We start from the raw sequence: 23,517 nt of genomic DNA, 5'->3' as shown, positions 1-23,517 counted from the left end.
GAATCCTGGGCTCAGACACTTAGCACCTACCCAGAAACACCTGGCCGTGTAACCTTGAGCAAGTTACTTAACCCCAATTGCTTAGTGGCGGCCAGGTGGCTCAGCAAGTAAGAGCACCGGCTCCAGTGTCGGGATGACCTGGATCAAATCTGGCCTCAGATACTCAGCACCACACCCAGAAATAACTGGCCGTGTAACCTTGAGCAAGTTACTTAACCCTGATTGCTTTAAAAAAAAAATAAAGTCATATAAGAAACAGATTTTGGTTCAACATAAGGAGGAAGTTGATAACCATTACAGCTTCTCAAAAAAATTAAATAAAGTGATCATTACCTCCCAAGATAGCTTGTCAGTGGAATCCTTCAAGCACAAACTGAATGGCTATTTGGCATGAAGCTTCAGAGGGGATTCTGACACCAGGCAAACTTCTAAAGTCTCTTACATATGGAAAAGCCTATGATTTTACATTGATGATGACCAATGGCCTTACTTTGAGCAAAATCTATCACTTTAAAGAAATGACTGCCTTTTGATAGAAGTATAAATAGGCCTACAATGTTCATAACTTTGGATTCTTCCTGTTATGAATGTTAAGTTTCATTTGAAGACCTGAAATATGTATTAATGTAAAAAGTAAAAGGCAACTTTATCTCCATAATTTCTCTGGCTTTGCACAATAATTTCTATGTATTTATGGCTGAGGGTTCGATCATTTCTCTTGCAAAATGATCTACCCAAAGGTAACTCTCCCAGCAGCTAATTCTCTTCTCTCCATTCTTTTAAGAAATTTCAAGGCCTCAGGTAGAGGCCTTGAAAATTCAGGACTCTGTCTGGACTCAGGAAGGAGAGGAAAGGGTTCCCAAAACTTGGTCCATCATAATTATTCTCTGCCCAGTTTTCTTTTCTGCTGGACACACAGTTCTTTAAACAGATCCAAATCATGACAGTTTAAAGATCCTTTTACAAGGTTAATTACTGATTACTTAAACTTCCTAGCTTTCAGCGCTCTTCTGTTGTGGACACAGCACATTCTGGGGGGAAATGTAGCAAAGCTCTTTACTTGAAATAGACCTGTCACTTATCTCTGTTGATGATGTATTTCAGATGGAGACAAAATTCTCTGAAGGTGCAGTAAATATGCAAAGAAGGCAGGACTAACCCTGGGAAAATGTCTAATATATCATGGCAAAACCAAGGCAGTACCCATCTTCATGGAATGCTTTGACATTGGGAACTTAAGGCCTGTGACCTGTTGTGTTTTGCTGGATTATACTTTAAAACAAGTCTCTGTTGGGGCACTAGAGGCTTAATGAATTGGGTTTCTTTAACTTTATACTACAGACCATCCTGAGGCCATATACAATTACAGTTTGTGATTAAAAAAAAAAACTTAATTAACATGTCATGCACTATGTCTAACTTTCATTCTAGAGGAAATATTGACCAAACTCTAGGAGAAATTCCTTGAGTATTAGAAGTGCTAGAAGACTCTCACACCTATACCAGATATATGGTGCTCCAGACAAAACATGCACTGTAATGATTTGTAAGCTGTGAAAAGCTTTTTTCTACAGAGCATCCTGTGAAAAACTGTTTTCTGCAGAATGTTCTGTATACTTCCAGTTGCTTCCACTTAAGAAGGAAGAAAAATTGCAATGCTACACATACACTTATAGTCCTTTGGTTTTATTTTCCAAAAATAAAAAAAAGAGTAAATATGTTTTATATGCCTCTCTGGATAACATCCCTTAAAATCACTTGTCAAATGGCTTATTACACGTCATTTGAGTAACATTATTAAGCAGTGTCTTTGTTGGCCTTGATTAAGTGGTTAGAAATCTGAAAGCATAGTTAAGTACTTTTCAGGAACAATCTGCCAATCCCTGAGAATCATAATCATCACATATACAGCTTCTCCCTTTGTCATGAATCCTTTGAAAGCAGATGGGTTCTTTCACTGTTAATAAGGCCAGGGGCAGTGTCATAAAGAGTCAGTCCTTGTAAATTAGCTTCTACACGTAAGGAAATTTTCTGTAATACAAAAGAAAATTACACATAGTTGTTAGGTCTTTGAGGACAGCTTGTATCTTGGACATAGTCTGGAATATCATGGATTCACAAAGAATACAAATGGACAATGTGAATGAAATAGTTGTTCTACTTCTAAAGGTATCATGTCTAAGCAACAAACAGAAACTATGAGTTTTTCGGATACTGGAAGTTGCTTTTTTACCAACTAATATTCAGTAAAAGGAAACGCTGACATGCATTTTTAAGTTTTGGCAGGGCAGATGCAGTGGTGGGACAAGGAAGACGTAACCACTTTCTAAGACAATTTTTAGTTGGTTGTCCTTATGACCAACTAAGATGATACTTCCATGATAAACAAAAACTAAAGCCATCTGAGATGCTACTTTTTGGAAATGCTATTTGCTACACAAATTCTGAATGGATTAAGTCAATAATGTAAATTACCTCTACTTCAAATTGAAAGACATACTTCTGCAAAAATCTAATTCTATTATGTTTTATGTCAGAGGAATTCTTACCTGAAAATCACGAATATAAGTCAGGAAAAAACCAAAGAAAGAAAAAGACATGGACCATTCTGCTGCAGTGGTGATCATATGAAGTACATATCCCTTGAATTAAAGAAAAAAAAAGTGTATTGAGATGCTCAGTTTTCAAATGACCCATACTTTATCTTTCAAAGAATGACCTAAAATTCTTAATTATCAATTCTTCCATCTGAATAGAAAATCTTCACATATAGGCCTTAACTCTAATACTATTAAATGGGAGGTGCGGGGATAGGGAGAGGTGGGGAATGAGAAAAGACATCCAAAATTCATTCTTAGGATGATAAGGAAGCAAGAGAACTTTCCAGTTGGGCAATTGCATTCCAGGATGCAATTTAATTATCTGGTAAATTACTGCATGGTAGATGTGGCTAGGATTTTGCTTCATAGAGCTCAGAGTTTTACAAAACAGCCATGGAAAAAATGAAAGTATCAGTCACAATATTTCATTCATCTCTAAAAGCATGTCCAGTTCAAATATAAAGATAGGTGTTCCGAGCTTATTCTCAGAAGATGGTTGAAAATAGAATCAATTCGGGGCAGCTAGGTGGCACAGTGAATAGAGCACCAGCCCTGGAGTCAGGAGGACCTGAGTTCAAATCAGACCTTAGACACTTAACACAAAAACTAGCTGTGTGACCTTGGGAAAGTCACTTAACCCCATTTGCCCTCCAAAAAGAAAAAAAAAAGCCAAAAAACAAAATAGAATTCTATTGAGAGCTTTACAAAGAAGAGTAATTTTTAGCTTTTATGCATCTCTTCCTTCAGCAGGATCCAACAAAGGATCCTTCTTCCCCTGTGCTTCCCACCCCTCCCCCCAACAGATCTATTTCTTAGAGACCAAATTGCAAAATTATTAATTCTTCCAGGTTGCAAATAGGAGAAATTAACCTCACTTCAAGGACAAAAATGCACCATCTATAAATAAGAGAATTTTTTTTAACACATAGTGCTATTGAAGCCAAGGTCATGGGTTTGATTCATATTCAGGCTTGAAAATATCAAGAAAAAACCACTCATGATCACAGAATGAAACTTCAAACATGGTCAGCTATTTTGTAAATGTGTGGCACTGATCAGCATGGTGTACTGGAAAGGGTGCTGGACTTGGAGACTGTAGAGACCCAAGTTCAAATCTTGCCACTAAAATGTATGCATAGTGTGGCTATAGGCAAGTTATGTCACCTCTCTGAGCCTTTATGTTCTCATCTATTACATGGGGGTGATAAAAGAGGAAAACCTGTTTCAAAGGAAAGGAGAGAATGTCTACAAAAAGTGCCATATAAATGTGAGGGAGGCCAGGTGAGAGGAGGGACAGCTCAGCAAAGGCTATCATCACTGCAGAAAAAACAATTCAGGGCACAGAGTGATAGCCTGGTAGCATCACCTTAGCCTATCACAGACAAAAAATCATTTTTCTTGCATTGCTTGGATTTCCATAATGTGCATCCAAAGTTAATGGTGATGGTCCCATTCATTCCTAGCTTCTTTAGTGATTCCAATCACTTACTTTGTCTTCAGGGTTCCAGTGGAGTTTCTGTGCTATATCAGAACCGAAATGGCCACTGTATAAAAGGGAGGAGCAAGTCAGCACTATGAGGAAACAAGTCAAGGAAAAATCACATACAAATGAATTAGTTTCAAAACTAGATCACTATACAGGTTCCAAAGATTATGTCTGATCAATTGTTACAAAGTCCAAATTGCAAATTTTTATGAGATGAACCAGGGGCTTAGCTTACAGATTATGATGCACGGCACCAGTTAGTTAAAACTTAAAAATTATACAGGCACCTAGAAGAACAAAATGGTTCTAATCCCCAGCCTACTGAAAGAAGAGAAGGAGGTAAATAACCCCACTTACTACAAGCTTCTGCTAGCCTTTTCGTGGATGAAAACACAGCTCTTTCCTCTACTTTTTTTGAGCAGCACATGGCCAGGGTAGTGATTCCTGGTTCACTTATCTAGTAGGCTGTCTTTGTTTCTGGTCCAGTTATGACACTTGCATTTCAAATTTTACAAACTGTGTGCATAGGTATGGTATACCAACCCAAGGATAATCCTTCTTTCACCTACCTTTTATCCTTCTCCTTAGTGGGGAGCACAGCTTCTCCCATGAACCAACAGTGTTCACTTCATTTTACTGCTTGGTTTATTTCTACTTATAATCATCGTTCCGCTGCAAAGGATACTGCTAAATGCACTCACTCCACACCAGATGACCACCATCAGCCGGATCCAGAAGATTTGTTTGCTATGAATTTTAGGCTGCATTTTGTAGGAAAGGATTGTCTGAACAAACATATAAAAGGATCCCAGGCCAAAAGTGAGCACAGTTCCACAAATGTGTGCAGCAAAGATTGTTGTTTTCTGAGGGATGAAAGAGGAAGATAGATCATTTAGAGTACAATCCAAAACATTTTTGTTGGTAATCATCAAATTTTCAATTAAGCATTCATTGTTTCAAAAAGCTTTGTAAACTCTATACATAAAACTTTCTCAGAAGCTAATCATGAGTATACTTAACGATTACAGTCAAACCTCATTAAATATTTGGAATTTGTGATAGTTCAGATGTAGGAAAACTTTATTAATATCTGAGTAAAAAGTCTGAAATAATTTCTTCCCCTATGGTTTTTCAAGGCTTAACTCACACAGAAAAGGAATTCAGTCTAAAAATCAATGCTTCTATAAGGCTCAAAAAATAAATCTATTTTGTACCTTCAATTTGAACTCTTTCAGGATTTGGGAGCTAGAAAGGACCTTGGGAATTGTCTACCCCTCATTTTTCAGGAAAATGGGGTCTCTCAATGTGGGTGTGAGATCATATAGTGGCAGTCCCAACCCTAGACCCTGGTCCCATAACTATTTATCATATGTTAGGAGACTTTTGGCATTTATGGTATATTTTACATAATGAAGATTTTACTATGAATTATAATTTTCAAAATGAAATCTCTTTATATCCCTTTTACTGTATCCACATATACCTTAGCTTATAACAGAAATACATGCAATGACATCTTTTCTTTTGTTCGATAATTTGGGTTTGTTACATAGTCAAATTTTCTTTCCTCCACATTGTTCCCAATTTGTGAGGTTTCATTCTACCCCTCTGATGGATTATGCTCCATATACAGTGAAGCGTCTACTCTATTTAAATTTCTCTTAGGTCCTTCTTGCTCTACTTTATAGATACAGGAGAAAATCTAGTCAATGGTGTTGATAAAAGATGTTGATAAAAATTCATTTTTTAAAAACGCTGCCATGCCACAACCCAATTTTATTGGTTTAAGGTAATCCTAATACCTTTACTCAAGAAGCTAAGTATTAGGCACTTTTTTACAATTTTTGCAAATATAGCTGTGGCAAGAAAGGAGAATGTCGGCATTTAGGCAGTAAAATCATTTAATAAAACTACTTGTCTACAGCAATGGTAGGCATTTGTTATTGCTACGAATCACTCTCAGCAAAAGAAGCCAGCAAAGATTCAGTAATAAGGAAAAGAGGAAAATGAAGTAATCATTCTTAGAACTCACTCTACAGAAGTCACTATGCCCCCTTGTGGTTACACTGGTGACAAAGCATTGGCCCCTTAGATAACACAAAGTGAGGGTCATTGTAATTCTCCATTTAACAAAAACATACAAGCACAAAACAGCGGCTTTAACAAGCGATGTTTCCAAACATTACATCTCACTTTGCCATTTTAGATGACATAAAACAACATAAATTTAGAAGCGCAAAAGTAAAACCAAATTAATTATACATATGTACTTAACAGGTATTAATGAATGATGATGATAAAATATAGGAATTTATCTTCCATTTAATGTAAAAATTTATTTTTCCCCTCAAGGGTCTATTTGATTACAAATTTCCTAGGAAGGCAGAAATGAAGTTTTATCTCCCACTGAGTATCATGCTATTTTTCTAGAAATTTTATTATTCATTTGTATTTATGTAAATTTAACTTCAATTTTCCTAAGTCATAAGATATTCAGATAACACTTATGTTCTCTCAGTCTGTAAGGGCCTTACCAAAGTCTCTTTACTTCCCTGCGCCTCAGATTCCTCCAAAATCATTTCTAGTTCTGCATATGTCATCACTGAGGAAACATTCCAACCTGCTTGGTCCCTTTAGCTTCTTTTCTCCCACTCTCCAAAAACTTTCTGTTATTGACAAGCAAGTTTTAAGAATTATTTAAGCATACCTGATTCTTACCATATGAACAATGATTAAGTTGGGATTTGCATAATGTAAACCCCTCCATGAATATTGTACTAATACTAAGAAAGGTAGGAGATCACTACAGTAAACTAACCCTTTTGGTCCTAGAAGAAGCGGATAGTATACTTAGTCTCTGTTAATGAAATAAATGAATCTTGAAGTCTTCACAGGTGGGTGATACAGGCAATGAAAAGGGTAGGTGTAAACAGACTTCAACACTTCACCAAAGATGACTTTCAAATAGGAAATGGCATAAAACACGCCCTCAAGGACATAAATGCCTAAGGTGGAGGTAGGCCATTTATGTATTAAGAATGAAGGATGGCTAGCCTAAATGTTTGCATGCCATTTTTTTTCAACAGATCCTTGCTATTACTGGGGTGCTTATGTTCATAACTTATGTGGAATGCTACTCTGTCTACTTCTCAGTAAACAGTCTTCATAAGCTATGGCTAAAAAGTTTATTACTTTGGGGTCAACTCAGTGACATTTTACAAACTTAGCTGGGCTGGTCCTTAGACACACAGTCCATCACCCTCCAAGTCTTCCCACCTTGTTCGGATTTGCCAGACCAAGCTGCTCATAGCTTAGAGTATAAGTATATATGCTTCAAGAACCCAGAGTCACCTCTGTGCCATGACGAAGGATGAAAAAGGACTTTAGTAGGGGCACTGGCATCCACTGAATATCCAAATAATCAGAGGGAGGCCTTTAGCACATTGGATATACCCTCCATGTAGGGTTCATAGAAAGATAAGAACAAGAACTGCCCAGGACTAGAGAGGCGACAGTCTGTGTGCCATATCGAATGGCCATAACAATGAAAATATAAGTCCAATTTACTCAAGTATCCTGAAGTACAATTTATGAGACACAGATTCTTGGTGGGAAGGAGGTTAGAAATGTGAACAGAACTTTATTCCTAGGTGGGCAGCATATTTTAAAATAATTTATGTAGTATAGTGCTTTAGAGGTTTGTGAAGCACTTTCTTTGTAGCCTTTCACTTGCTCCTCACAATAACTCTGTGAGTTAAGATACTACAGGCATTATTGACCTTTGCAGACAAGGAAACTGAATCTCAAAGGCTAAGTGACTTGTCCACAGTCATGCAGCTAAAGCCAGTTTTAGATCTGGGATTTGAGGCCAATTTTTCCTGTCCTTAAGTCCAGCACTTTATTATTCCCTATGTCAAGATGGATTCCTTTTTGACCAAAGAAAAAGAAAAGTCAGGCTGTAATAGGGTTAATCTCAGGTTTTTTCTACCATACAGTCTTTAGAGAAACATCCATGCTCAGCTTCCAGTAGTGAATTCCATTAGGATTCCTAGAAAATTGTGAACTACCACACAAACCTGGAAGTTTGCCACGATAGAAAGTCCTAAGCAACTAAGTAATCCAAGTGCAAGGCCAGCCTTGTTTAATTTGATGATCCGAGGCTCCTCGGGACTGAGAGCATGAACTTGCTTATAACGAACATATATAGTGGCAACACCTAGAAAGAGAATTCAGAAGTAATAAATCTTTAAACGACAAAGGAAAAAAATCACAAAGTTCATTTCTCTGGCAACACAGATGGCCCTTTAGAAGATAATCTCAAAGAAGAGGAGACAAAACTCAAAGTATCAGATCTGGAAGGGGCCTGAGCATCCCTCTAGTCCAGCCACCATCTTCTCTACAACACCCTGACAACCAATCCTGAGCTCTGGGCAATACATTCATGACTTTTGAAATTCCTTGCCCACACGTCTGTCACTGCTCATATCTCACCAAACTCCAATCTGGATGACTCTTACCATCTACTTCCTGTGCCTGCCAAAGTGCTGCTGAACAGACCAAGGAATCCACAACTGTGACAACAGGGTCCACTGTGAATGAATCTCAATGGGGCCTCCCTCGGATCAAGGGATGCCTTCTAGTGCTTCCTCACCCTGCTACTACGGTGGCTCTAGCCCCAGGCCCTGCCCAGGGCTGCCCTTTCTGGTCTCTCTCTACACTAACCTGATGACTTCGTCAGCTCCCTTGCCTGTCTCCATTGGAAGTTTCCCCCATCTAAAAACTTTCTCTTCTCATTTTATCTCTTCAAGTCCCAGCTTCTTTGAAGGACCAACTAATGCTTCAAAGGCCATCCTGTTCAAGGTTACTCTGTGTCTGCTTTACATGGGCTTTGTATATGCTTACACAGGTCTGCTGCATATAAGTATATTCACACAGGTACATCTCTCTTTCTCTTTGAGGGCAGAAATTGTTTCAGTGTTGAATTTACATCACCAGCACCTAGTAAAATACCCAGAGGTGTTTAATGCTCACCGACTGACTGGTGAGAGGTTTTCCTAACTCCCAAAATGACCTATAATACTTTGGAGTCAGGACAGAGCAAATTAAACATGCTTATCCCTGAATAACCATTTGAATATTTGAAGAACATTTGCCCTCCCTCCACCTGCCACCCCTAAGTCTTCTTTTGGTTAAACATCGTCAGTTCCCTTAGACAGTCCTCATATGGCATGCTCTCGAGAGCCCTTCAACATCCTGGTTTCCTTCCTCTGGGTATTCTCATCAGCATTTTTCAAACTGTGGTACACAGAACTGAGTACAATACAGCAGGTATGACATTAACAGGAGAACGTAAGGTCCTAAGATTATATATCTCCTGTCCTGATCTCTCTCCTAAGCTGTGGTTACACATTACCAAAACACTCTTGGAAATCTTGAACAGCATCTTATCTTCTAGGCATTGCAAACTCAACACGTGCAAAACTGAACTCCTAATATTTCCCCCATCTTCTATTCCCAACCTTTCCATTAATGTTGAGAGCACCAATCTCCTGATCACCCAGGCTCACAACCTCAGCACCGTCCTTGGTCTTACTATTTCTCATTTCTACATTCACAACATGTGTTGGATAGATTCCATTTCATCCACTTAGATGGCCACAAAAGTCATCTGGGCCTTCCTCCCCTCTCACCTGGACTATTATAATACCTTTCTTCATGATTCCTCCTCCCCAACTCTCTTGTTTTCCTATCTATTCTTCACTCAGCTACAAAAGTGACTTCATTCTTTTCTTTTTTTGGAGGCAACTGAAGTGAATTGCCCAGGGCCACACAGCTAGTAACTGTCTGAGGCCAGATCTGATCTCAGCTCCTCCTTACTCTAGGCTGGTGCTCTATCCACTGTGCCACCTAGTTGCTCCAAAGCTGACTTTTTTCTCAAGAACAGATCTAATTTCCAACCCCCCCCGCCCCGACACTCCCCCCAACAAATTTCAGTGGCTTTTTATTAGCCACAGGATCGAATGTAAACTCCTCTGTTTGCATCAAAAGATCTTCGTGACCCAGCCCCCTCCCACCTTTCTAATCTACTTGTACTGTACTCTCCTTTACACATGCTACCTTCCAGCAACACTTGCTATTCCCCAAACATGATGTTCTACTTCCCACCTCCGTGCCTTTGCTTTGGCAATGCTCTCTCTCTCATCTTGCATCTTAGTAACCCACTAGCACCAGCTGCTTGGTGCCTTCCCCTCACAGAGTTTCTTTATGTATTTTGTGCATGTCTAGGTGTTTATGATGTCACCCCATGAGGATCTATGCTCCTTATGAGCAGATACTGCTTTAGCACTGCTCTGTATCCCTGGAATGCACAGGAGGTCATCAGTTATACTGAGCTAGCTGTCACATCACCATATTGACTCCTTTTATTATGAACGGTGCAACCATGCCTCTTCTATCCTGTACCAACAAAACTGATATTTTTTAAACAAAGTGTTTACATTTGCTCCTATTAATTCATCTTAATGGAATCAGTTCTAACTTGTCGAGATGTTTTTGGTTCCTGGTTCTCTCACCCAACAATCTACGCCTCCTAATTGTGTGTCCTTTGTATAACAGATGAATAAGCCACCTCTATCTTTATCTAAGTCACCTTTAATCACTAATAAATGAGTTTCAGAGCACAGGACCAAGTACAGATTCCTCCAAACTGACATTCATCCAATTCTGAATCCAATGCAGTAGACGGCTGGCTAGCCTATGTTTCTCCATTTTTTCCAATCAACAGTTATTTATTACATGTTCACTATATGACCAGCACTTGTGCTAGGGGCTAGGGATTCAAGTACAGAAAGTGAAACAATTCCTTCTCTCAAAGAACTCACATTCTAATGAAGGAGAAAACAAGTACATATATACATGGCATAAATGGGAAGTTAATGCAAATATTTACAAAGTAGTTAAATACAAGGTAGTGTGGTTGGGGAAATCAGAAGATGCTTTATGGAGAAGATAGTACTAAAGCTATACCTTAAAGCAAGAAAGGGGAAGTACAGGGAAAGATGCATTCAATACATGTGGGGTGGCCAGTGCAAATGCACACTGATGGGAGATGGAGTAGAATGTATGAGGAGCAGAGAGAAGGGCAGTCCATATGGATCAGAGTGTGGGGCATGAAGTAATAGCCAATGAGGCTTGAAATACAGGCACTGCACAGGTTTAGTAGGGCTCTAAAAGCTAAACTAAGGATATTTTATCCTAGAAGCAAAAGGAAGCCACTGGAGTTGGATGAGTAGGGGAACCACATGGTCAATCTGTGTTTGAGAAAAAGAACTTTAAAGATTAGATGTAGGGAGAGCAGTCAGGAGGCTGTGGCAATAATGGAGGAAAGCTGTCATCACCACCCTGGTTCAGGCCTTCATCACCTCTGGCTTGATCCATTATAACAGCCTCCTAATTGGCCTCTTGGCCAATCATCAGTGGCAGTCCTACAGCACAGGTCTGACCTCTGCTCAAGAAACTTTAGGGACTCCTTGCTGCCTCTAAGATCAAACACAAATTATTCCGCTTGGCATTTAAAGTCTGTCACAATTTGACTCTAATCTCTTTCCAGAAAAACTGCTTATTACTACTACCAACATACTCTATGGTCTAGCCAAACAGGCCTACTCATTCCTGGTGCCTTTGTGTAGGTTGTTCCCCCCATGCCTGGAAGGCTCCCTTTCCTCCATCCTAGGTAATCCTTAGCTTCCTTTAAATTCTAGAATGGTTTATTTTTGATCCTGGATATAAAACAGGTAGTCACTGGAGTTATAGAGAGAAAGGATCACATGGTCCAACTTACACATGAGAAAGATCACTCTGGTAGCTAAGCACAGGATGGACTGGAGGGGAGAGAGGCTCAAAGGAAAGAGACCAGTTAGAAGTCTATTGGAGGGGCAGCCAGGTAGCACAGAGAGTAAGAGCACCAGCTCCAGTGTTGAAAAGACCTGGAGATTGAATCCCAGGCTCAGACACTTAGCACCCACCCAGAAACACCTGGCTGTGTAACCTTGAGCAAGTTACTTAACCCCGATTGCTTTAAAAAAAAAAAGAAGTCTATTGGAATAGCAAAGGGGAGAGGTGAAGAGGGCCAAAAGTGATGACTGTGTAAGGGGAGAAAAGGGACATACTCTACAAAGTTGTGGAGGTAGAATGAAGATTTGGTAACAGACTGTATATGTATATGTATATGCATGTACTCCACACATATGAAGAATGAATGAAAGTGAAGAACCAAAGGTGACTCCAAAGGTGCACTTCTGGATAACTGAGAGAACGGCAGTAACCCTGACAGCAATAAGAACCTGAGGAGAAAAAAAGGATTTTTAGTGAAAAATAACGAGTTGTGTTTTGACACTGAATCTGAGATGCCCAGAGAACAGCTACTTTGAGAAATCCATAAGGCAATTGGTGGTGTGGGACTGTGCTCAGAAAGAGACTGGAGATAGAGATGTCTGGGAATCCTCTGTGTAGAGCTGATAACTGAACCCATGGGAGCTAATGGGATCACCAAACGAGAAAGTAGAAGAGGGGGTAAGAACTGATAAGATGACCAAGTGAGAGCTTGAGGGGACACCAGCCATGGATGAAGAATCAGCATTAGAGGACTGAGAAGTGGGTGGACAGACAGAAGGTGGGCCAGGAGAGAGATGTAGGGCTTAGTGAAGGGAGAGTATCCAGAAGGAGAAGGCGATGAAAGTGTCAAATGCTACAGAGAGGTCAGGGAGCATCAGCATTGAGAAAAATGTCATTACACTGGGCAATAAGGAGATCACCAGCAACTCTGCAGAGGGTACTTTCAATCGAATGATGAGAGTCAGAAGCTAGGTTGCAGAAGGTTTTGAAGGGTGAGAAAGAAGAAATGGAGGCACCTAATATACAAAAGGCTTTTCTCCAGGAGTTTAGCCACAAAGAGGGGAGGGAGCTAGGATGACAGAAAGGATGGTGGGATCAAGTGAGGGTTTTTAAAGGATAAGAGACTGTGTGTTAATAGGCAGTGAGGCTGCTGTTTGTCCTTCATTCTCAAAGGGCACCATGATATTAGGAAGCTGATGCCATGATTTGCAAATGAATTGAATTTGAGTGAGAGAGGGCTGTGCAAAGTCAACAGCTCATTTTCTCTTCCTGAGTTATCTGGGTCCAGTGGCCAGATATAGATCAGGACCACTACAGAGGATCCCCCCAGGCAGTTAAGGAAAGTGCTAGTAGGTAGGGAGTTACTGAAGATATCTGAGGGAGAGTAGAGATGATGGGGTGGGGCAATCTGCTGGAGAAGTCAGGAGAGGATAGGATCAAAATTTCTTGTTGAAAAATTGGCTCTGGCAAGGAAAAGAGCTATTTCTTCATTCAAGGTCACAGTGAAGGAGGAAAGAATGGAGAAAGATGTCTGAATGAAAGGAGTTGAGTAAAGAGGAGAGAAGGGGAAGCCTCAGTGAATGGCGCCAATATTTTCTGGTGAAGTATGAGGCTGTGAGGATGGGGGGACTGGTGAAGTATGAGACTGACAAGAGATGAATGGAATAGCAACCCTGGAGAGTAGGATAGCAAATTGACTAGGAAGAAACAGAACCTTTGTCTTATTACAGTGAGGGCTCTGCTAAGATTATATCATGTGAATTTCTATGGTACCCAGTCAAAGCAATTTCATAATTTTCTGTTCAGGAGCACATGAATAGGAATGAAGGAGGTGGATGGTGGGAATAACAATGGGTTTTGGCAAGGCATGATCAGTGATAAGTCAAGGAGGGGCAAGAGATTCAAAACTGAAGAATAGTACAAAGGTGAGTTGGTTCACTGAGAAATTAGCTGGGGAAGAAAGAATATAGCCAATGCAGGGGTGATAGCCTGGGACAGAGCTGAGGCATGAAGGGAATGGAGACAGTAAGGATGAAACACTATATGATGGACTAGCATGGAAGCAGACTGGTAAGATAAAAACACTGGTATACTGGGTATAATACCAACTCCAACAGCCTCTTTCACAGAGACTATAAACACATTTTTTTGTTGTCCGGTCGTTTCAGTTTTGTCTGACTCTGTGACCTCATCTGGGGTTTTCCTGACAAAGATGCTGGGGTAATTTGCCATTTCCTTCTCCAGTTCACTTTACAGATGAGAAACTGAGGCAAACAGGGTGAAGTGACTTGCCCAGGGTCACAGAGCTGGTAAGCGTCTGAGGCCAGATCTGAATTAAGGAAGTCTTCCTGATTCCAGGCCTCTTGTCTATCTACTGTTGCCTAGCTGCCCCAACAGACACAATTGCTGTACCTTTAAAAGGTACAAGAATCTGAGAGTAACCATTTAACTGCTGTTTTTATGAGGAATTTACAGGGAGAATTGGGAGTTAAAGAGACTACTGTCTAAATTAAGCCTAACCCTATATTGTTTTAAAAAAAGAGAATTTGATTGGTATCCTGAGAGAACTGAATGTTGAGACTTTTCAAGAAATAAGGATAAGTCATAATGTCAATAGTCATAAACTATCATAATGATAGTTAAAGGTTACTTTGGCTGTGATCATATTCACAACTGAGATACTGTAAATAACTACATACGATGTTGTTCTGTTATCTGTTATACCGTTATAAAGAATATAGCCAGTTACCTTCAGTTTACTGAAGTCTAAGAGATCAGGTGGGTTAATACATATGCACATGCATTTTCATGTGTGTAAAATATATACATATACACATATATATGTATTTCACACACATACACATCAGTATAGACAGACAGAGATAGGGTAAGAGGCAGGCACAAACACTTCTATGGGTTTCTCCAATTTGTGGTTGACCCTAAATTATTTACATGGGCACAACTGGTTTTCCCCTTCACCCTCATCTAGTACAGCTAAAGCATATTCCATTATATTAGTACTAGGTGAGACTGGTGGGGTTTCTCATTTCCCTTTCTCACTGGTCATCCCTGATTGTTGGGTAAGACAAAAAGAAACATCCAAGGCCAACACTGAGTATGTAAGACTAGGACTCAGCTGAAATGCTTTTGGTTGACACAATTTCTCCCTGGGTCTAGGAGGGCTGAGCAGCAGAAAAAAATTCACTTAGTTATTACATATGAGACTGTTATTCTGGAACCCTGGGAGCCACATCTACTACGAAGGTAAGCCCTATCAATACAGCTACTGTAACATTTTGCAAATGCAGATAAAAAAAATCAACATGTATTTATTTACAAAACCTTCAACAGTTCAACTGAAAAACAATCTGGATAAAACTTGAGATAGTTTTTCACCCATTGTAACAAGCACAGGCCTGGTGACAGACCATCTAAATGTATGTGGGCCAAAGCCTGGACCAGTTAAGTTGGGAAAACTTTTGGAGATGCTTTAGAAAGCTATTGAGGAGGCTCTGAGATCTGGGTTGATGTGATAGTTGATGAAACTGCATTTTCTTGACTTGTGAAAGGTAAGCAACATTTTAAAACATAAAGAACAAGTTCAGCTGCTACTATTTCTAACAGTATATTTCAACCACCTACTGTCAAAATACTCCATGCAGTTAGGTTAGTTACTACTTAATCTAGAAGATGTTAAGGACATTGATAGTACTTACACAGGACCGCAGCGATATTTAACATTACCCCAAACAAGCATTTTTCTGGAGCCACTGTCCCAGTGTCACTGAAAGAAAAACATCAGTATGTGGATACTTGCACCAAAAACACTGCCCATTATTCACAGTGAGGAAGACAAGTATGGCAGAACCGTTTATTCTCTATAGACATCCATTTTGGCCAAATTTTTCTAATGGTTTTCCTTAAAGAGAATACAACATTATGAATGGTTTCATTTTCTTTTTACTTTAACCATGTGCTTCACTTACAACCATTTATTATCCAAATGCCAGAAAGGAAACTTTATTCATAGAGAGGAGAGGAATTATTAGTGTCATCATCATCCCTGGCTTACAAAGTACACTTAATTCAGCACCTATTAAGCACCTACTGTGGAAAGCAGAGGTATCAAACATACAGCCCAGGCCTAGGAACCACATTAATGTAACTGGGAAATATTTAACAAAATAAATAAAAATATAATACAACATAGGTAATTTTAATGTGTTGTTTTCTCTAAGTCAACATGCAGCAATGGATAGAGTTCCAGGCCTTGCATCAGGAAGATCCACGTTCATATGTAGCCTCAGGTACTCACTAGCTCTATCACCCTAGACAAGTCATTTAACCTCTGCTGCAAATATAACTTCTATAAAATGGGTATAATAATAGCAGCTACCACTGAGGTGGTTGTGAAGACCAAATGAGATAGTAATTGTTAAGTGCTCAGAGCACAGTAGCTGGAACATCGTAAGTGCTATATAAAGGCTGGCTATTATTATAAATATCCATGATTATCCTTATTGATGATTTAGTGGGTACAGTTTATATTTGAGTTTAACACCACTAGTATTGAGAAGACTGTGCTTAATTCATACACATTCACACACAATTAAAAAGTATTCTTTCTGGTAAGTAAAGGTTATATTATTAACCCATCATTATTACTGGGCATGAACATCAATAATGATGATACATTACTCTAAGTCACCACCCCCCACATCAGGCAATATGAATCTGCAGACTACCCAGGATTACGAGAGTTTTTTACATCAGAAAACAGAGCTTTACTCTACACATTGGTAACTAGTTGAGAGAATAAGTCAAAAAACTGCCTCATTCAAGACTAGATTCTACCCAGAAGTCTCTCCCTCTCTAATGAAAAAAGACCACTGACACTCAACTCACATATACTATAATTTATTAGATTTCCACAATCCTTTGCCTTTTAAGGAAAAAAAATACACTTAAATCTCCAGTTTTTCTCAGGTTCAGTCACTGATAAACCTGATGTTCTATAATCCTAAGTATCATCTATCATCCTACTACAGAAGGCTGAAGCTGGTGGATCGCATGAGTTTGGGAGTTCTGAAGCTGCAGTAGGGTTAACACTAATCAGGTGTCCATACTAAGTCCAGTATAAATACGGTGAGCTTCTGGGAGTAGAGTCATCAGACTGCCTAAGGAAGGTCAAACCAACCTAAGTCAGAAAAACTGAACAGGATGAAGCTTCCATGCCAAACAATATTGGGATAGTCTGTGAGTGGTTGCTGTATTTTCAGTATGAATGAAAAAGAAACACCCTATGGGGGGGGGGGGGGGGGGAAGGGGAAGGAGGGGGAAGCATCTAAATAACCTATATCTAAAACACTGAACTTCACGTGGATAAGTTCAGAGTATTCTAATTAAGGCAGCCAAGAAACATGCAAAAAGCTAGCCAATGGGAATCACGAAACATTCCCATAAAGATATCTCGGTAATTATCTGCAATGAGGAACTAACAAAACTGGGAACAAGTGATGTAGGTCTTGACAACCAAAAGTGTTCATTCCACAAATACTTGATAAACACATAATGTGGGCAAGTCACAATCAGGTCCTCTATGTCAAAGACAATTTCATTTTTACATTTGTATCCCCAGGGACTAGCAGGATCTGGCAGAGTAGAGAGATGCTTAATAAATGTTTGATGATTGACTGAAATAGCCAAAATGTAAGCCCTGCTCTCAAAGAACGTGATGGGGAATGAAAAGCACACAAATAATAGTGATATAAGGGACAATGAAGTAAGTTGTAAAGGAGATGTAGCAATGTAAGAAATTTGAGAAGGAAAAGATTGTCATTCAAGGAGATTTTTATGTAGGAAGTGTCATCTGAAATGGACACTGAGGAAAGGAGGATTTGAACAGATGGAGATAAGCGTGAGTGTAAAAGCACAAGTACAAGTGTGAGGGAGGGCAGGACAAGAATGAAAACACAGTCAGCTGTCCAGTTTGGACTTAAGGTGGACTCCATGAAGGAAAATAGTATGAGGCTGACAGCTCCAGTGGAATTTGATGGTGGAAGTCCTCAAACACCAGAGTCTGGAGCTTACATTTTATTCAGTGGGAAATGAGGTCCCTGGAGATTTCTGAGTAGAAGAGCAATATGATCGCAGTGATATTAGGAAGAGTTGGAAAATGATGTGGAGAAGAGAAAGACTTGGGAGTCAGGAAAATCGTCGAGAAGGCTATTGTAATAGTGTGAGAAGAGATGAGGCTTTGAACAAGGGTGATGGCAGTGGGGCTGCAGAGAAGGGCCAAGGCACAAGAGATAATATTAAAATGGAAATTATTAGATTTGGCAAGATGGGAAAGAAATGAAAATAACTGCAAATTAAAGCCTTAGTGAATGGGGAGATCATGGTGCTTTTAACAAAAATAAAGAAATTGGAGAAGGGGTAAGTTTAGACAAGGAAGATGAAGAGGTCAGCTATAGAAATGCCGAGTTTGAAGTATCAGCAAACCATTCAGAGGAAGTATGTACCAGCATTTAAAAAATATGGAACCGAAACTGAGGTCATGGTACATGAGATATAGATTTAGAAATCATCTCTATAAAGGTCATTTTTGAAGTCATGGAAGTAGATAGAATCACTTAAGGGAGATTGCAGACAGAGCAGAGCTATTACCAGAACCTTAGGAAACCCTTCCATTTAAGGAACGTGGGAGGAACATCAGGAAGCAGCAGAAGCTGGTGGAGAGGAGAGAGAACTCTAAATGTGTTATCACAGAAGATGAGAGGAGAAGGCATTGAGAACCCACATTGTTAAATGCCAGAGGCGGTCAAGGGTGAGGAGAGACATAAAATGACACTGGATTTAGTAATAAGATGGTCTTTAGGGGCTTTGGAGACAAGAGGTAGTCGTAGAAGTTGGACTGCAAAGGACGTGGGGTAAATGGGTGGTGAAGAAGAGGAAGCAGCTAGCACTGACTAAGAATCTGGTAGTTAAGAGAAGCAGAAAGACAATAAGCCTGGAAAGTGGTCATGGTAAGATAAATGCTTTTTTTCAGGATAGGGGAAATGGGAACATGTTTGTAGATTGAGGTAAGAAAACTAGCAGAGGGGGCGGCCAGGTAGCACAGCGAGTAAGGGCACCGGCTCCAGTGTCAGGATGACCTGGGGAATCGAATCCAGGCTCAGACACTTAGCATCCACCCAGAAACACCTGGCCGTGTAACCTTGAGCAAGTTACTTAACCCCAATTGCTTAAAAAAAAAGAAAAAGAAAACTAGCAGAGGAAAAGCATGAAGATGGATCAAGGGGAGGGAGTACAGAGGTCAAGGCATTAGCTTCCACAGGAAGACCCTTCGTGACACTGATCCCTCTGATGCTTCATCCCAGCCCTCTTCCTGCCATGCTGAATTGTACTCTTAAGTGGACTTCCAGATATCATGCCTTGGAAGAGCTAAACCACTGGCCATCCACACCTCACTCTCAATCATTATGTCTAACCAGTCACAGATCCCCAATAGTGCCTCTGTGTGGGTGTCTCTGTTCCCTGCTTCCTTCTCTAACTGTGGGAACAGTAATCAAAGCAACACTGCCATGGACTCTGGATATGGTGTGTCAACCAACAGCTCCATGTGTCCACTGGGATTTCTCAGGGAGCAGTGGGGAGTTCCTCTGATCCTCTTCCATTTGAGGATGACATGCAGGGAATTCTCATCATTCCTCACCGGGCTGCTCTCCAGAAATTCATCATTCTGTAGGATGAAATTAACTTGGACACTCACCCCTCCTCAGATCACTCCCCACCCTGGCTGCTTGAACTCATCATGGTATCCCCGACTTTTCAGCTTTTTATGTGTTGTCTCCCCCACAGATTAGAAACTTCTTAAGGGAAGGGATATCTAGTGTCTTTCTTCTTATCACTAACACTAGTGCACTGCCTGGCACATAGCAGGTACTGGCAGGACCAAATATCTTTCCCCAGTCACCATTCCCATGCACAATGGATTGAGGAAGATCAATTCTCATACTGAGGTAAAGAAGATCTGAATTCAAATTCAAACTCAGATACTGTGTGACCCTGGGCATTAATTAACCTCTGTCTGCCTCAGTTTCCTTACCTGTAAAATGAAGATAATAACAGTGCATCAGAATCTAAGTTCCTTGAGGGTAAGAACTATCTCTTTTGTATCTGAATCCCCAGTGCATAAATGCTTAATAAATGCTTTTTCCCTCATTCCTTCAACCTGGCAGAAGAGAGAGAAGGATGGCTTGCAGTGAGAATAAAGGAGCAGAATACAGGAGATGAAGAAATTCACCAAGGATAGACTCAGTATTGTCAGCAAGGTAGTAGGCAAAGTCAACAAGTGAGAATCAAGTGGGAAGATCAGTGCTGGGGTTTGGAGAAGAGAAAAAATGTAAAACAGCTACTGGGGAAGGGATGAAAGTGTTAACAAGAAGAGAGTAAAAGACGTATTTCTGTGCAACAGTGAGGGCTCAGGTGAGGACAGAAAGCATAAATCTGTAGGGAAACCTCGATGCCAAGACTTCTTCAGCTGCATTCAGCAGTTCAGCAGTAGGAGTGGAAGACATAGATGGTAGGAATCAATCAGGGTTGAAAGTTAGCAGGATGGAAATAGCATGTCAAAGGGGCTAATGATTCATGTGTAAAGGAGAGGATATCACCAAAAGGTCAAGGTCATAACTGAAATGGTTAAGGTTGAATAGGGAGAAAAATGAACAAGATTAGAAGGGTGGGAGGAGAGATGAGAGGCACTTCCAAATTCACCTAGTAGTAAATATATGTCATGGATTTATGATGTCAGACACAATTTTCTGCCCCATCCTCCTGGTTACCAACAGCAGAGATCTGCACAATGGTTGGTTGGGGCTTGGGGTACTCTATGGCAGTAATGGACTGAAATTAAGTGGAGTGAAGGTGGATGAACCTAGCCTCACCAACATGGTGTTCTAACCAACTAAAATAATTGTCCACTAGGTGGGCTACCTGTTCTAAAAGTGAAATGGAAAATGATAAAATCCCTTTGGTATGTCAGTATCTACACCCCCACAGCCAGGGTTCCAGATGGGCCTTCCTTGTTGTTCCAGGGAACTGCTTTGTTCATTCACCAAAATACAAAAACAAACAAAAAAAAAACCCAAAATTGCAAAGGATTGTGGTTGGCATGTGTCAATGCTAGGTTATAAGGAAAACATGTCAGAAATGGAAATGAATGTAAGAAAAAGCAGCAATACCCTTTTAAATGGAGCCTGGGAGTTTAAGAGTGATTTAAAACAGAGCCAATAGTGTCCTCAGACAAAAGTGAAACGACTGAAGGAATGTTATGAATTAGACTTATCAATCTTCCCACTGTAAGCAATGAGAAAAAGTGACCAAGTGATTTAATTACATCTTGCTTAAGTCAGAGCTTACAAAAGTAGCAATTTTTAGTAAATTAAAATCTTGCAGTTGGGACAGTGAACTCTTAAGCCCTCAGGGATTCAGTAAGTTTCAATTCACCCTGTTTGCAATCTGTTATACTCACTCTATTTCTGTTTCTGGTGTCAGGCCATACCAGTGTCACAAGTATTTAAAAAAAATAAAACTCAAAGTCTAGCTCAGCTCTTTCACTGACCTTTTAAAGAGTTATGTAAGTTAAATCAGGTGGTTTATCATCTCTTAAAAGTTTTCACCTTTCCAATATGTCAAGGTTTATTTTTCCAAATAAGGCTATTATAAGCGAAGTAGGGATCATGGGACCCTTGAAAGAACCTGTATTTTCAGTAACATTTATGTTAAAACACCAAGTTAAACCTGTTTCTCTTCTTTCTTATCCAACTATGTCAACGAGAGATGGCTCTATTGGGTAAAAAAAAAAAAAAAAAAGGCTGCATCAGATTAGAATATGGAGAAGGAGGTAAACATACCCAGGAATGGAACTTTAATGAAAAAAACTTTTAACCTTCTTCTCCAGATTTTTTTTTTTTTAAGCAATCAGGGTTAAGTAACTTGCTCAAGGTTACACCACGGCCAGTTATTTCTGGGTGTGGTGCTAAGTATCAGAGCCCAGATTCGATCCCAGGTCATCCCGACTCTGGGGCCGGTGCTCTTACTAGCTGTGCTACCTGGCCACCCCTCCTCTCCAGATTTTAAATTTTGAACAAATCTTAATGATTATGGTAAAATGATTATTGTAGAGAAAAAGGAAGGAACATGAACAGAATTCTGCTGTAAGAAATCTTGTGTCATGCTGATGCCACTGTTCCATAAAAAATGAACTTAAAGACTCTGGTAAGTTTCTTTTCTTGTCAAACCACACCCATATTTGGGTGTGTCTATGGCAGGCTGAGTTCAGCTGCTTTCTTCTCTTTCCAATCATATTATGGCACTTGCACCAGCATTTACTAGTCCAGTAGTTTAGCTTTCAAATACCACTTGCAAATTAACTACTCTACTGACTCTATCATTGTTTCCTCTATTACAGAACACCAAATGTCTCCCACAGCATGCCATCTGTTTGGAAAAGTAATGCCCTTTTCCCTCACCTTTCTTATGCACTTATATAATGATGTTATCTGGCTATGTGTTACACCCCCTTCTAGTCTGTAAGCTCCAGCGAGGAAGGACTAGTTGCTACAGCGGGTACCTCCTTCAACACCTAGCACAATGCTCAGCACACAATGCTGGACTGGATTACAGAGTTAATAGCACTGTGGAACCTGGAAAGGATATTATTATTATTATTATCATTGCTAATTCTTCTCTCCAGTTGCTGAAGGCAAAAAAAAAGGAAGTTACTGTAGCCTTGATTGTTCCCACCTGAGATAAGGCATATTTGTGTGTGAAACTTCCTCCTTGAGAATGATCATTTCAGGCCTGAACTTCTGTTTTAGCATGTTCTTAAGCAAGAATGCAAGTACCTAATCTAGATAAAGATCCATGGTCTTCTCGGTTTTAATGTAAGAACAAGATTAACTATACTCAAAATCACAGACTTTCATTTGCTTGTCTTGCGTATTTCCTGTCCTTTTTGTCGATTAATTTCTAAGACTGGTTTGAATTTTATATAGTCTCTTAATCTTTAAAGATATAATTTCATTATTAAAGGATGGACTCCATTTTGTTTTCCAAATGTCTAATTTTTTTATATAGAAAGCAGAATGCTATACAATCTCTAGGTGGATAAACTATTTGGTTTTACCAACTTGAATTTGAGATATTGTTAGAAGCGTGATGCAAGAACTTGAGAACACTGATCTTCAATCTTTTACCCTCTAGTTATTGGTCTTAGACAACAAATAAAATATCTCTGTATGCACCAGACCCACAATAGTTCATCTTTTGAAAGTAAGTTTTAGAGGTTTCTTAATTTGAACTAATAAAAATTAGCATCAGTCTTGGGGAATAGTTTATGTTAATATTGTGTGTCAGAATTCTTTTTATGGGCTTGGTGGGGAAAAGAGGAGAAATTATCATTTAGGATTAATATGATCACACAATTAGGAAAGAGTATGGAAAAAAATAATTTAAAATACCAGTCAGCTCTGAGGC

General features: G+C 39.6%; 1 protein-coding gene across 3 annotated transcripts in view; it reads right to left on the bottom strand.

Moving 5' to 3' along the window:
* Positions 1-1,670: 1,670 nt before the first annotated feature.
* The window catches only part of DRAM2 (DNA damage regulated autophagy modulator 2), a 30,320-nt gene continuing 8,473 nt past the window's right edge, over positions 1,671-23,517 (bottom strand). Inside the window, exons 4-9 of one of the 3 annotated variants that reach the window (XM_069090392.1) lie at positions 15,696-15,763; positions 8,163-8,302; positions 4,772-4,949; positions 4,090-4,172; positions 2,550-2,642; positions 1,671-2,031 (exon numbers count right to left, since the gene is read on the bottom strand). In XM_069090392.1, coding sequence (XP_068946493.1) covers positions 1,924-2,031; positions 2,550-2,642; positions 4,090-4,172; positions 4,772-4,949; positions 8,163-8,302; positions 15,696-15,763 — 670 coding nt within the window. In that variant the 3' untranslated portion in view covers positions 1,671-1,923. Of the gene's footprint in view, positions 2,032-2,549; positions 2,643-4,089; positions 4,173-4,771; positions 4,950-6,620; positions 6,753-8,162; positions 8,303-15,695; positions 15,764-23,517 lie in introns of those variants that run through there. The other 2 variants (XM_069090394.1, XM_069090393.1) reach the window with 2 other exon arrangements.

This window comes from Petaurus breviceps, unplaced genomic scaffold, assembly GCF_028583685.1.
Source record: "Petaurus breviceps papuanus isolate PSGF00001 unplaced genomic scaffold, PetGlider_PUasm1.0 186, whole genome shotgun sequence".
Classification (NCBI taxonomy): Eukaryota; Metazoa; Chordata; class Mammalia; order Diprotodontia; family Petauridae; genus Petaurus; species Petaurus breviceps.
This window is presented reverse-complemented; position numbering and strand designations above follow the sequence as displayed.